Below are 14,684 nucleotides of genomic sequence, written 5' to 3'. Positions count from 1 at the left end.
GCCATCAGACACACCACCGTACTATCAGAGGCCCTGTGCCAGTGCCGTCGCCAACGAGTGTGCCCCCCCTGCTTGCTCAGGATCACAGCACTTGCAAGGTTGAAATACTGTGCAGTGAGATGGAAGATGGGGACGACGAGGAGTCCAGACTAGTACAGGGATTCCCTAGCGAGGAGACTTATTTGATTGTTTTCAATGTTGGGACAGCAATTTTTGGGGAGCACTATACTCTGGAGAATGATAGATGGGGCCCACCATACACTGGAACATTCCAAAGGTGGACATCAGACACTGGAGCAGCATTTACAGGGCCCATTATACACTAGAGCATTAGAAATGGGGCCCATTATGTTTGGAGCATTATTTGGGCCCATAAGACAGTGGAGCTTCATCCATGGGGACCAACATATACTGTAGCATTATGTGGAGCTCATCATATACTGTTTCAAACATTATATGGGACCAATGATTCTGTATGGAGAAATAGATGGGCCTTGTCATGAGATGTAAAAAGTGAAGTATTTTTCATTGTACTATACCGCTATTTCTCTGCCGTATCGGAGCATGATGAGTTGTGGTATGTGTTAAAGGGGCGCTCTTTCGCCCAGGGCACATGAAAACCTGCAGCCAGCCCTCCCCCCCCACAACTTTAGCCAAATAACCCCCATTTTTCAGTGCGTAACTTGTATTATGAAGTTAATTAAGGTTGACAAGCTTAAGTAAGAAGAATTGATGCTTTTGGCATTCAAATGAGCACTGTAGGTGTGTTTCCTGTCCTCCTCTCACTGCCGACTTTTATTCCCCATTGACTTACATTGGGTTTCGTGTTTCGGGACGACCCCGACTTTTCCCTATAATCGGACGATCTTGCTCGACCCGACTTTTGGAAAAGTCGGGTTTCACGAAACGAAACTCGACCCTAAAAAACCAAAAGTCGCTCAACTCTACTCCACAGACTTACATTGTAAAAACCACTTCCAACTCACACATAAGTGTGAGCTGATGAGTCAGAAGAGCTATCACTTGACCCAGAAGAGGACCGGAGCGACACTGGTAAACTGAGAAGATGGCAATCCGTGAGTATAATAATGCAGCTGTAATACTTGTACATCTATACAGGTTTAAGGAAAACATAATGAGAGTGCTTCTTTAAGTGTTTCTTTTTAATGAATACATTTCACCCTATTATCTGCATTTATTGGAAGACTCACATCAAAGTTGTTTTCTCCATATCCTCTTCTGATATATTTATATGATGTTGCTATCTCAGTTTCAGCTTGGACTTTTTAATATGGTTTTGATGAAGATATATTTTTTTTTAACTAGATAAAAGGTGTTGGATCATGCAACTTTTTTGTACATTTAGTACTAAAAACTTTGGATCAATAACACATGCCTTAGGTATCAAGATAGCTGACCTAAAGTTGGAAAGTAGCTTTATACTTAAGCTTATTCATCTTCTTTATGGTGTCAAATACATTGTTGTTCTTTGTCAGATACCCATGTAAACTTTGGTTTAATTCTCTTTTCACCTGCTCACCCAACAAATAGAATACGATAATGTTTGAATAAGGATTACAGCTTTGCCTGCCACTGTGTATGTCCTAGATGTCCCAGTATGTCCTAGGTAAATAGGAAGTCATCAGTATTATGCAAATTAGCTAATTCCTTGTTTTATCATTATTTCTGCATCCTGCTAGTAATTGATATTTTGACTTCTTTAGCCCCTTTAATAAGTAAGGATAGCCTTGTTCTTTCAGTAATATGATCCCACTTTCAGTAACTCATGTCTCTAATACAGCTTCATATAGTACACGCTAAAAAGGAGGCAAGATCAGAACCTAGCGGCGGGAGCACCACAAGTGGAGCTAATGCAGTACTTGGATTCTTCTTTAAAGTAAGTTAATATACTTGAATTAAAATTCATTTAGTACTCCGCTCATTGTTTCTAATGCTATTTGTGCTTGGGATTGGGGTGAGTGATCACCCCTCTTATACAGTTATTATTGTTTAGCAACCATTGTATCTATCCGTTTCTATTTTTCTCTTGTTTCTTAATGTTCTTGGAATTAATCAATAAACTTTGATTAAACATAAAGTAAGTTAATATGATCACTTTGTTATAAATTCCAACTTTAGAGATGCAAGGCTAAAAATCATCAAGTAGCTGAGTATTTGAAGATGGAAAAGAAATGCTTATTAGTGATGGGTGAGTAGCATCGTTGCTCGGGTTTCCCCGAGCATGCTAGGGTGATCTCCGAGTATTTTGGCGTGCTCAGAGATTTCGTTTTCATCGTCTCAGCTGCATGATTTGCGGCTGCTAGACAAGCTGAATATATGTGAGGAATTCCCTAAAAAACAGGCATTCCACACATGTATTCAGGCTGTCTAGCAGTCACAAATCATGCAGCTGAGATGACGAAAACTAAATCTCCGAGCACGCCAAAATACTCGGAGACCACACGAGCATGCTCGGGGAAACCCGTGCGACGAGTATACTTGCTCATCACTAATGCTTATGTGTACATGTCACAGCAGAATAGAAAATTGGTATATGAAACAAGGGAAATAATTGATGTGCGTGAACATATAATCTCTAAAAATAAAGTTTTTGTTATTTTCGATTTCTTAAAAAATACCAAAACCCAGTGTAACAAATTCTTAGCAAAAGTGAAAACATAAGATACAAAATTATCTAAAATCAGACCACATAATAAAGATACTACTATATTCATATATGAAAGCAGCTTATAAATGCCTACAAAGTCCCATACTAATATCCTAGACTGATTCTACCTAACTGCGGAGGTCGGCACCCTAAAAGATATGAGGTACTCGGTGGCTGACCCTGTCTTATCTGATTGTCCCTTTTATAAGCAGGCGGGAAAAGGCAGGTGTATAATTAGAGATGAAAAATCAATATATAGAATACGGTGGACTTTGTCTAAGGTGAGTACATGGTAGAGTGTAATAGCCTGACAAACAAAGGATACTAGGCAATTAGGGAGAGTACCTCTCTTATAGGGAGATGATGGTGCCTCTCTTGTAGGTATTTACTATAGCTGCTAAGTAGATAATTACTGTAGATGATTTAATAGTGAACTTCTAGATAACTATACATCCCTTTTCTTAACCTATGGCTGATTCTGCCTCACAGTGGAGGTTGGCACACTAGTAGATTACAAGATGTGGTGCCCCCACTCGTTGACGGCTCTCCCTGTCTTTCCCTTGCTAGCCCTGTTATAGACAATAATAAGGGCTAATTATAATGTAGGGGTCCTAGCAGATTTGAAATTTGTCAATTATATTGTGAACCTGTGAAAGGATGACAAGTGTTTATTATGGGGATAACTCCTCTAAACGGGTATTCCTCCTAAAAAAAATCAAACCCTTATCCACTGGATATGGGATATTTTTCTGTTTGAAGGGGGCATTCAACTATTGAGACCCCCAGCTATACTATGATCAGAGCTTTAGAAGCTTGGAAACAAGGCTCTAAAGGCTCGCCCTGAATGGGCAAAGGTACCCATGCTCAGAATCTACCCCATTCATTTTTTCTGGGACGACCAAGTACAGAACTCAACTATCACTGGCAGTCCTAAAGATAAGCCAGTCAGGATGAGGCTACAGAGCCTTGGTCATGGGTCTTCAAAGCTCCATTCTCGGGATTGCTGGGTGGGGGAGGAGGCAGAGATCTGCACGTTATCCCCTATCCAATTTATAAGGAATGTTTGGGGCAATAACCCTTTAAGACTTCAAGAGGACCATGATTTGATGTTATAAAGAGGAAAATACTTGCCGGTCATCTGATAGTAAATCCCAGTATATACAGTGCCATAGTAAGATTAAAAGTAACATAATTGAAGAAGTTCAATACAGTTACAGTAGTTTAATTAATTTAAAGCTCCTTGGCCCCAAGTCAAAAACACTGTAATAGGGCTACCCATCTGTCATATGCTATTTTTAAAATACTGGTGTTTGACTGCTACCTCGGCACATCACATAGATAGTGAATTTAGTTGAGTATTAGGTAATAAAATATCAATCCAAATATGATTTCATTATATCTTATTGCAATATAACACATTTTCCATTCTCTTTGCAGGAGGGTAAATCCAATGATGGTTACACTAATTTAGTTAATGGCCTCAGCAAGATCAGCTATGAGGGTATTACAGAATTTATTTCTATATATACAGTGTTTTCAGTGATCATATGTTGAATAAGAAACCAGACAAACATATTATGATTGTAAGAAGTTAATGGTTTAAATGCAGAATTTAACCACATTTAAATGAGTAGATATGTAATTTCTATAGGGAATAATCATTGTAGTCATTGTAAAATTATTGCACAACCTTTCAGAATATTACTGGCTATTTGGGAAATTCTCTTTACTTTTATTTCTCGTGTTCAAATAATAGGATTACTTTGCAAATCCATTTATAGGATATATGTGCCATGACCTATGCAAGCCATCTATGCTTAACAGATCTATGATATTTGAAGCATTCATCTTCCTATATTTAGTAACCACCAAAGAATCCAAGAAAACACTGTCACAGTAAAGTGTATTATGTGACTTTTCCCCCTTACATTCATTAGATATAAACATATCAAAAAATGTCCAAAATGTGTATATATACCACCTCAAAAAAATTATGTATTAATCATGTCCGCCATCTCTGAATGGCAGAAAAAAAGGCAAACGTATAACAATATTAAAATTTCCAAAATGTATTACTAATTAAATACATACAAATAAAAATGAAACAAGGGATATACACAAAATTGCTGTGGGCCTAACATAGACCAAAGACCATGCAAAAATTGACAATGGGGAAAGTACTTACACATTTACATAAGAAAATAGTACTCTGCAAATTATATTTAATAAAGTGCTTAGTGCAATCAATTATTCACAGTGTATCTATTCATTGTGAATCACAATGAAAAAAGTGCTGAATACAAAAAAGGTGCTAATATTTAACTACTGCATATAAAAAATGCTAGCCCCCTAAAGAAACTGGCATTCCGTAAACAATATATAGAGATGCATTTGATGTATTAATTTGCTCACAGTCTATTTGCTCATACAGTAGTGAGCTGCAGTATAAATAGTGCCTAATACCAAGAGGTGCAGATATTCATCTACTGCGTATATAATGCTAGCCACCTAAAAAGCATAATAACATCCTCCACTTACATACAAGCAGGTCCCGGTATGATCGCCCACAGACACCCCGACAGCGCCGTTTCGCCTCACAGGCTTCCTCAATCAGGGGCACACTTTTTTCATTGTGATTCACAATGAATAGATACAATGTGAATACTTGATTGCACTAAGCACTTTATTAAATACTAGATGGTGGCCCGATTCTAACGCATCAGGTATTCTAGAATTTCTCTCCCTCTCTCCCTCTCCCCATCTCTCCCTCTCTCCCCCTCTCTCCCTCTCCCTCCCTTTCTCCCTCTCTCTCCCTTTCTCCCTCTCCCTCCCTCCCTCCCTCTATCTCGACTCACCTTCCGACAGCCCCCAATCTCCTCTCCACGCTCCTGGCATCTTCTGGTCCCAGTAATGCTTAACATGAAGGACTGGAGATGACGTCACTCTCGTGAGAGCGTGACGTTATCAGCCGTCTTTCGCGCAAAGCATTACTGGGACCGGAAGATGCTGGGCGCGTGGTGAGAGGGAAAGAGTCCAGGGGCCGTTGGAAGGTGAGTATATCACTATTTTTTATTTTAATTCTATTTTTTACAGGTTTGTGGTACCCAGGGCCTGGGGTAGTCTCCTCTCCTCCGGACCCTGGGTACCTTCCGCACATTGAGCGCTGCACTAGTCATCTCGCGGCTGCGTCGTCACTGACCTCTATGCGGCAGCGCCAATTCGCGGCTGGTCTGCGCCTGACGTGGCTGGCCGGGCGCGGCCAATCAGCGACGCGGGATTTTCGTTACAGACAGAATTAGATGATTGTATAGTAGATAATTTGCAGAGTACTATTTTCTTATGTGAATGTGTAAGTGCTTTCCCCATTGTCAATTTTTGCATGGTCCTTGGTCTATGTTAGACCCACAGCAATTTTGTGTATATCCCTTGTTTCATTTTTATTTGTATGTATTTAATTAGTAATAAATTTTGGAAATTTTAATATTGTTATACGTTTGCCTCTTTTTCTGCCATTCAGAGATGACAGACATGATTAATATTCATTAGATATAGTGTAAAAATGAATGACTTAAAATTGGAATGTAGCTTTATAATTAAGCTAATTCATCTTCCTTATGGTGCAGAATACATTGCTATTCTCTGCCAGATATCCATGTAAATTTGGGTTTAATTCCTTCCCCACCATAAATGGAATATAATAGTTATAAACCTACAAAAATAAGGAAGCAAATGACATGTATTTTAAAAGAATTAATATTAATCTTTAAGCAATTAGTACACTCAGATTAAAATTTCTTAGTTCTTGGGAAACACAAAATACCAAAAGGAACTGCAAACAATGGGATTAGGTATACCTTAATGGCTTTTAGAAAATATATGTTGCTCTTTAGTTTTGTAATGGATAGACAGGTAGATGTAATAATACATATGAGCCAGAAAGACATTCATTCATATAAACATTTCTCATATAAACTAGATTATGGCCCGATGCTATCGCACGGAGTGAGAGAAAGGGTCGTATTTGAAGGGAAAGAGTGAGAGGAGTGTGTGTATTGAGGAGGAGTGGTGTGTTGAGGGTTAACATGGAAAGAGGTGTGCGGTGACGTCACCGGTTACAACTGGACGGAAGTTGTTACAACCGGAAGCTGCTTAGAGCATTTATTATTATAGATAAGACCAGAAAGGATTGAACTATCCCAAAATGTCTTTCATGACAGTTAGTACTTGTAAGAATCAATGTACAGGGAAATCTAAACTCTCAAGCAAATAACAATCTAGGTTTAACTAGTCCCGTGACTTATTTAGGCAAAAATATAAGATTTCTCAAAAATAATTCAAATTATTACAGACATAAAGTGCTGTGTGCTTAAAATAAATCTGTCCAAGTGGACAAAGTGCAAGCTCATTAAGTCTGGGAGATAGTTTGTAGAGACAGTTAAATTCTTACTTAAATGCATATAAAAATGAAAGAAAAAGAAAAAATAGGTAAGGCAAACCAACATTTTTGCATCACAATTAACGCTTATGAAATTCAATGAGCAATCTACTTCTCCTTGTGAATAGTACATCTATGCTTTACAAGTCCAGTGGTTTAAATATAGTGCAAGGTACAACTTAAAGTGCTCTGAGTAAAGTTCCAAATTGAATTAATAGCAAAAGATTGTATCTGAGATTCATTGCGTAGTGTCGGAAATATGCATGGTGCTTATATAAATACTACCAATAGTGGTGCCAACCAAATGAATAGCAAGAGAGATGGGAGGAGAGCTCTAGGGAAATAAGGTATACATGATCTGGTTGCAGAGTGGCACCCCGACGTGCGTTTCGCATAAGCTTCTTCCTTGGTTGGGTTTTTGTGTGAATAAAATAGTGTTTTAATAAGATTATACAGTGATTGGGTTTTAAGGCTTTCAATATTTTTGCACCATCAAATGTGTATGTTCTTGAGCACACAAGTTTTAATCCTGCTGTGCACAAGTGCATGATATCACCTTTATAATAATGTAGCCACTTGAATAGCTGAAATTGAAATGTCCAGAACAGTTTCTCGGTGGTCATAAGCCCCCCGCAGAGATCAGTTCCATGAAAGTGTTACTAAAGCTTTGATCATGCAATTTATTGCACCTATTATAGGCACAGCATGAAGTTAAAGTGAGCTCCCTCTAGAGGTATAACATTTACATAGGGTCTATCGCTTAACAGGGTCATTCCATTAACAAAACTCAGGGGATCACTGGAGGTCTTTCCTTTGGGACCTTCACCAATTACTAGAAGTGTGGTGCCACAGTCTTCTCTGTTAATGGAGCAGTATGTGCAAACACCACTCTATTTACTGTGTATAGAAGTGGTGGTCATAAATACTCACCACCACTCACTTCATTTACAGTTGGCTGTTGGACCTATGTTTCTTGAGCTCAATGAAGGTTTCAGCAACCTGGCCTTCCCAGCAATCATACAGTTAGAATATATTTTGTAGATACGTTCTAAATGTTGGTTGTGGAATACCTTCATTAGCATTATGGTTAAAAAATTTTGGTCTTATCAAGATCAGACCTTATATAGTGATATAGTGTATATGTAGTGAACCTGGCTGTATGGCTTTTGCTGCTTGTTCTTGTGCAACAGTTCATCTTTAATAAAATCTCATTCCATTTTTATGACAAATATTCAATTATTTAGAAAGCAAAATAACCTTATTTTTTGTTTGTATTTCAGGCAACAGTACTACTGTTTCTAAAGTCAAGCTACAAGACTTGATTCCAAAAGATCTGAAAGTTTTTTACAGATATGAAGGCTCACTTACTACTCCTGAATGTGATGAGACTGTCACTTGGACAGTGTTTGCTGAACCAATTGAGCTGTCTAAATCCCAGGTAAATTGTTTTAAAATTATTGCAAATCAATCTCCACAAACATATTCTCACAATTTGTACTTAAATCTCAATTTAATTGAAAACCTTATACATGTAACTCTAGGGTGCTATGCAGATGTTCATTAGGAATTAAAGGTCTGGTTTGGAGTGAGCCCGCCCCATACCCAGCAGGCGATGACTGTGTATTACAGTCAGAACCTGCCGCTAACAATTGTGGGTGGAGAGAAGCGGCACTCTGTCGGCAATTGCTAAACTGTTAAATGCCAATGTCAATATCTGATAACAGTATTTTACTTGTGACGATGAGCGTGAGTGTCATTACTTCAGCCCATCGGTAAAAGGTAAATAAAAATTTTTGAGAAAAAAAATAAAAGTTTAAATCAACCTCCTTTCCCCAAATTAAAAATAAAGATATTAAAAAATACTCGTTTTCGAGTACACTATGTGGTAAAATGAATGGTGTCATTCAAAAGTACAACTAGTCTCGCAAAAAACAAGCCCTTATATGTCTATGTGGACAGAAAAATAAAAGAGCTAAAATGTGATGCGGCGTGAAGGGGTTAAATACCCCAGCATATTTATATATCAAGCTTATGGTCTCATTGTTTTTGTTTTTCAGATTGATGCTTTCTATGGAAACCTAAAATACGGTGATAACTTAGAAATGATTGAGAATTTCAGGCCTATTCAACAATTGAATGGTAGAAAAATCTCTACTTCAGGCGTAGATGCCGTATTGCCTCATACAAGATATTTGCTGATCTCATTGTTTGTATTTTATTTTACGTTAGTATCCTAAAGGGGTTAAGCCTCTACCGTAAACTCATGTTGAGTTGATGTCTAAAAATGCTGATGAACAGATTGGATGTACATATGGGCATTAAAAAAATGTATATATCCTGAACCGTGTCCACTGCATATACCATTTCACTTCTTCTTCTCTTTGCACTAAATTTGTGGCAGAACACACCTTAGACATCATATCATTAAAGAGTTAGTCCTGTTTCGGTCACAACTACAGGGTGGGCCATTTATAAGGTTAGACCTGAGTGGACCATTTATAAGGATACACCTAAATTAAATGGGAATGGTTGGTGATATCAACTTCCTGTTTGTGGCTCATTAGTATATTGGAGGGAGAAAATGTTTCAAGATGGGTGGTGACCATGTCGGCCATTTTGAAGTCGGCCCACCCAAGTGTATCCATATAAATGCAATGTTCATAGAAACAAAGCAAACTGCACAGCTGCTCCACCACCCTAGGTACCAGACTCCCTAGATTTCACCCACAGACAGACGCAAGATAAGCCTAAAAGGAACGGGTGCTCTAGTAGGTTTGCTCTGTTGAATATTAAATATTCTGATGTTGGGAGGTAGGCAGTCACCTGGTCTGGATCCGGATTTAGGTGATTCCCCTCCTCCCCACGCCATTAGGACCCGTGGAAGCGCAGTAGCGCGAAACGGCTGTCGTCCTATTTCTGTTCACATTGTACCCCTGCTGAAGATTCTTTTAATGATGGAATTAAATTGTGAATTCTTAGAACAGGGAGTGCCATTCTTTCTTCTCACATGGGTATTCATATAAATGGCCCACCCAGGTGTATCCATATAAATGACCCACCCTGTACATTTCAAGGTATGTGATCAGGTGATATCACTGATGCCTACTCCGACAACGATCTTGCAAGCATATCAGTAGGCATGATACCACCTACCCAGCTCACCTCCCGATACAGTGGAGGTGGCTCAGGATTAACCGTTTAATAGACCATCTTAAAATTCAACCTTGTATTATAACTATGCAAACAATGCAATGTAATTAATAAAGTTATGTAAAAATAACCATAAAGCAATAATTATATTTTGAATTTATTAAAGTGTGTAGAATATATGAATATATTGTAAGTTATTTTTACATTTCAGTACTATTGCTGTACAATTATTTAATAATCTAAAATATTACTAAGTAGCATGTAAAAATAACCAAACTAAAATCTCAGGTTAATTAATACTGTGAAGGAAATAATTATTTGATCCTCTGCTGATTTTGGAAGGTTGCCCACTGACAAAGACATGAACAGTCTATAATTTTAAGGGTAGGTTAATTTTCATATTGAGAGATAGAATATCAAAAATAAAATCCAGAAAATTACATTGCATAAATTATCTAAATTTATTTGCATTTTGCAGTGAGAAATAAGTATTTGACCCCTCTGGCAAACAAGACTTAATACTTGGTGGCAAATCCCTTGTTGGCAAGCACAGCAGTCAGACATTTTTTGTACATGATAATGAGGTTTACGCACATGTCAGGAGGAATTTTGGTCCACTCGTCTTTGCAGGTCACCTCTAAATCATTAAGATTTTGAGGCTGTCGCTTGGCAACTTGGAGCTTCAACTTAACTTCATCCATAAGTTTTGTATGGGATTAAAATCTGGAGACTGGCTAGGCCACTCTATGACCTTAATGTGCTTCTTTTTGAGCCACTCCTTTATTTCCTTGGCTGGAAGACCCAGACATGACCCACTTTTAATGTCCTGGCGGAATGAAGGAACTTGTCACTCAGGATTTTACAGTACATGGCTCCATCCATTCTCCCATTGATGCGGGGAAGTAGTCCTGTGCCCTTAGCAGAGAAATACCCCCAAAACATGTTTCCACCTCCATGCTTGACAGTGGGGATGGTGTTCTTTAGGTCATAGGCAGCATTTATCTTCCTCCAAACACGGCAAGTTGATTTAATGCCAAAGACCTCAATTTTTGTCTCATCTGACCACAGCACCTTCTCCCAATCACTCACAGAATCATCCAGGTGTTCATTGGCAAACTTCAGACAGGCCTGCACATGTGCCTTCTTGAGCAGGGGGACCTTACGGGCATTGCAAGATTTTAAACCTTTATGGCGTAATGTGTTACCATTGGTTTTCTTGGTGACTATGGTCCCAGCTGCCTAGAGAGTTTTAGCAAGTTTCCCCGTGTAGTTTTAGGCTGATCTCTCACCTTCCTCATGATCAAGGCTACCCCACGAGGTGAGATTTTGCAAGGTGCCCCAGATCGATTTTGATTGACAGTCATTTTGTATTTCTTCCATTTTTTTACTATTGCACCAACAGTTGTCTCCTTCTCACCCAGCGTCTTACTTATGGTTTTGTAGCGCATTCCAGCTTTGTGCAGGTGTATGATCTTGTGCCTGACATCCTTAGAAAGCTCTTTGGTCTTGCCCATGTAGTAGAGGTTAGAGTCTGACTGATTAATTGAATCTGTGGACAGGAGTCTTTTATAAAGGTGACAAAGTAAAACAGCTGTCTTTAATGCAGGTAACGAGTTGATTAGGAACGCCTAACTGGTCTGTAGGAGCCAGAACTTTTAATGGTTGGTAGGGAATCAAATACTTATTTCTCACTGCAAAATGCAAATAAATTTACATAATTTATACACTGTGATTTTCTGGATTTTAATTTTTATATTCTATCTTTCAATGTTAAAATTAACCTACCCTTAAAACTTACAAAATCAGCAAACTTACAAAATCAGCGAAGGATCAAATAATTATTTCCTTCAATGTATATTGTACATTTTTTCATACAATACCTTAATACTAATGATGCCATTTCAATATCTCCTTTGGAAAAGTTATTCTGTATCCCACTAAACATAAGATTGTAAACTCAGTTGAGCAAGGAAACTGACTTAATAAATCAATATGATTTGATTGCTCTATATAAGGTCTGATGTTAATAAATATCATAGCTACGTTTTTGTTACTTCTTCTGAATTTGTATTTGCAATCAATAAGACATCTGCTGTCATACTAAAAGAACTTAATATTGAAATGTAATGCAATCAGAAGAACCACATCCCGCTCTGGTATGCTTTTCCTTCTTTTCTAATATAAACTTTGTCAAATTATGACATTATTTTGTAAAATAAAATGCTGTGTCTAAAAATATTGCAATAAATGAAACATTTTCTTGAAGACACCAAAGTTTTTTTATGATGATTTACTGTTATCTAAGTCTGTGTTTAACATAATAAGGGTCATATTAAAGAGCTCAATTACTTTTATGATGTTACTGTAATGACCTTGGTGATATATCATGTAGTATTATACCTTACTAGATTTGCTCCAGTCAGATTCTATTAACATTAAGTGTTAAAATGTGAAAATTTGTAGTAGCTGCAAATCATAAAACAGTAGACCAGTTTTGATTACATGAAAGAGGACCTTTTACCATTTTTTACATGCTGACCCCTTACCAACGAACCGTCTTTTCACCTTCCTGACCAGGCCAAATTTTTCAATTCTGGCCAGTGTCACTTTATGTGGTAAAACTCTGGAACGCTTCAACAGATCCCACTGATAATGAAATTTTTTTTTTTCAAATTGTACTTCATATTAGTGGTAAATTTAGGTCAATATTTTTGTAAAATAGTTTATGAAAAAATGTAAATTTGGAATATATTGAGCATCAAATTGTTATGCCTTTAACACAGATGGTCATACCAGTTAATTAATAAGTAACACTTTCCAAATGTCTACTTTATATCAGCATTTTATTTATTAGAAATGTAGAAGGGTTAAAAATTTAGCATCAATTTTTCATTTTTCCAACCAAATTTACAAAATTTATTTTATTAGAGATTGAAGTGACTTTTAGGGGTCTATATGTCAAAAAAGACCCAAAAGTGACCCGATTTTAAAAACTGCACCCTTCAATAGCATTTAGGAGGTTTGTGAAACCTACGAGTGCTTCACTGGAATTAAAACAAAGTGGAAAAAATAAATGACAAATGTGTTATTTTCTACAAAAATGTTGCTTTAGCCCCAAAGTTTTCATTTTCAAAAGGGTAACAATAGACAATGGACCATACAATTTGTTTTGCAATTTCTCCAGAATACAGATATACTCCAAATGTGGTCACAAACTACTGTTTGGGTGGATTGCTTGGAAGGGAAAGTGTGCTATTTGAATTTTGGAGCACAATTTTGTCTAGAATAGATTGTGGATGCCATGTCACATCTGAAGAGCACCTGACATTACAAAACAGCAGAAACACTCATAATTGACCTTATTTTGGAAACTGCACCTTTTGACAAATTCATCTAGGGGTGTAGTGAGCATTTTTGATCCTCATGCAATTCACAGAATTGTATAGCATTAGGCTAAGTAAAGATAATATTACCATATTACCATTTTTTTCCCACTAAAATGTTGCTTTTGCCCCATGTTTTTAATTTTCAAAAGGGCTAATAGGAGAAAATGTAACATTTTTACCACAAAAATTTGGATTTTGCTCCAGATGTTAAATTTTCACACAGGGAAATTTGTCACACAATTTCTGCTGAATGTGGCAATACCCCTATGTGTTTGTACAGTACTGCTTAGCCATGTGGCGAGACTCTTAAGGGAAGGAGAGCTATTTGACTCTTTTAGCACAGATTATTCCCTGATGCCTGGATTAGATGCAGATTGGTGTTTGTAATGACACCCAGTACCGCTCTCCTCTATCTGCTCAATAATTTTTTCTTTTGTATACGTAGTTAGGCACACAGCAGGGCTCAGAAAGAAGAAATGATGTTTTGGAACGCAGATTTTGATGGAATAGTCTGCAGATGTCATGCTGCATTTGGAAAACCCCTGATTTGCCTAATGAAAACCCCCCACAAGTGATCCCATTATGGAAACTAGATGCCTCAAGGAATGTATCTAGATGTATGGTAAGCACCGTGAACCCCCAAGTGCTTCACAGAAGTTTATAACGTAGAGCCATGAAATTTTAATAAATCACGCTTCCCAAAAAATTTTGTTTTAGCCCCAATTTTTTTTATTTTCATAAAAGTAGCAGGAGAAAATGGAACCCAAAATGTGTTGTGCAATTTCTCCTGAGTACAAAGATACCCCATATGTGGTCAAAAGCTAGTTTTGAGGCACAGTGCAAAGCTCAGAAGAGAAGACGCACCGTATTGGAGTTCACATTTTGCTGTACTTGTTTGAGGGTGCCAGAACAGCAGAACCCCTCATATGAGACATTATTTTACAAACTACAGTATGGGTCGCTCTCGCACACCCAGGGCAGCGGGGTGTTCGGTACCGGGCCGGTGTCAAGGGGGGAATGTGTCACAGCAGCGGCGACCCGGTCC

At 37.8% G+C, this 14,684-nt stretch overlaps 1 protein-coding gene across 1 annotated transcript in view; it reads left to right on the top strand.

Annotated features, from left to right (window-relative positions):
- CA4 (carbonic anhydrase 4) overlaps window positions 1-12,527 on the top strand; it is a 59,236-nt gene extending 46,709 nt beyond the window's left edge. Inside the window, exons 5-8 of the mRNA XM_073573399.1 lie at window positions 1,802-1,897; window positions 4,106-4,169; window positions 8,384-8,541; window positions 9,161-12,527. Of these exons, the coding sequence (XP_073429500.1) occupies window positions 1,802-1,897; window positions 4,106-4,169; window positions 8,384-8,541; window positions 9,161-9,340 (498 nt within the window). The 3' untranslated portion in view covers window positions 9,341-12,527. The remainder of the gene's footprint in view (window positions 1-1,801; window positions 1,898-4,105; window positions 4,170-8,383; window positions 8,542-9,160) is intronic.
- The last annotated feature ends 2,157 nt before the right edge of the window (window positions 12,528-14,684 follow it).

This window comes from Dendrobates tinctorius, unplaced genomic scaffold, assembly GCF_039654945.1.
Source record: "Dendrobates tinctorius isolate UK_male_01 unplaced genomic scaffold, ASM3965494v1 ptg000007l, whole genome shotgun sequence".
NCBI classification, from domain to species: Eukaryota; Metazoa; Chordata; class Amphibia; order Anura; family Dendrobatidae; genus Dendrobates; species Dendrobates tinctorius.
The sequence above is the reverse complement of the archived record's forward strand: the minus strand, read 5'-3'. Positions and strand labels throughout refer to the sequence as shown.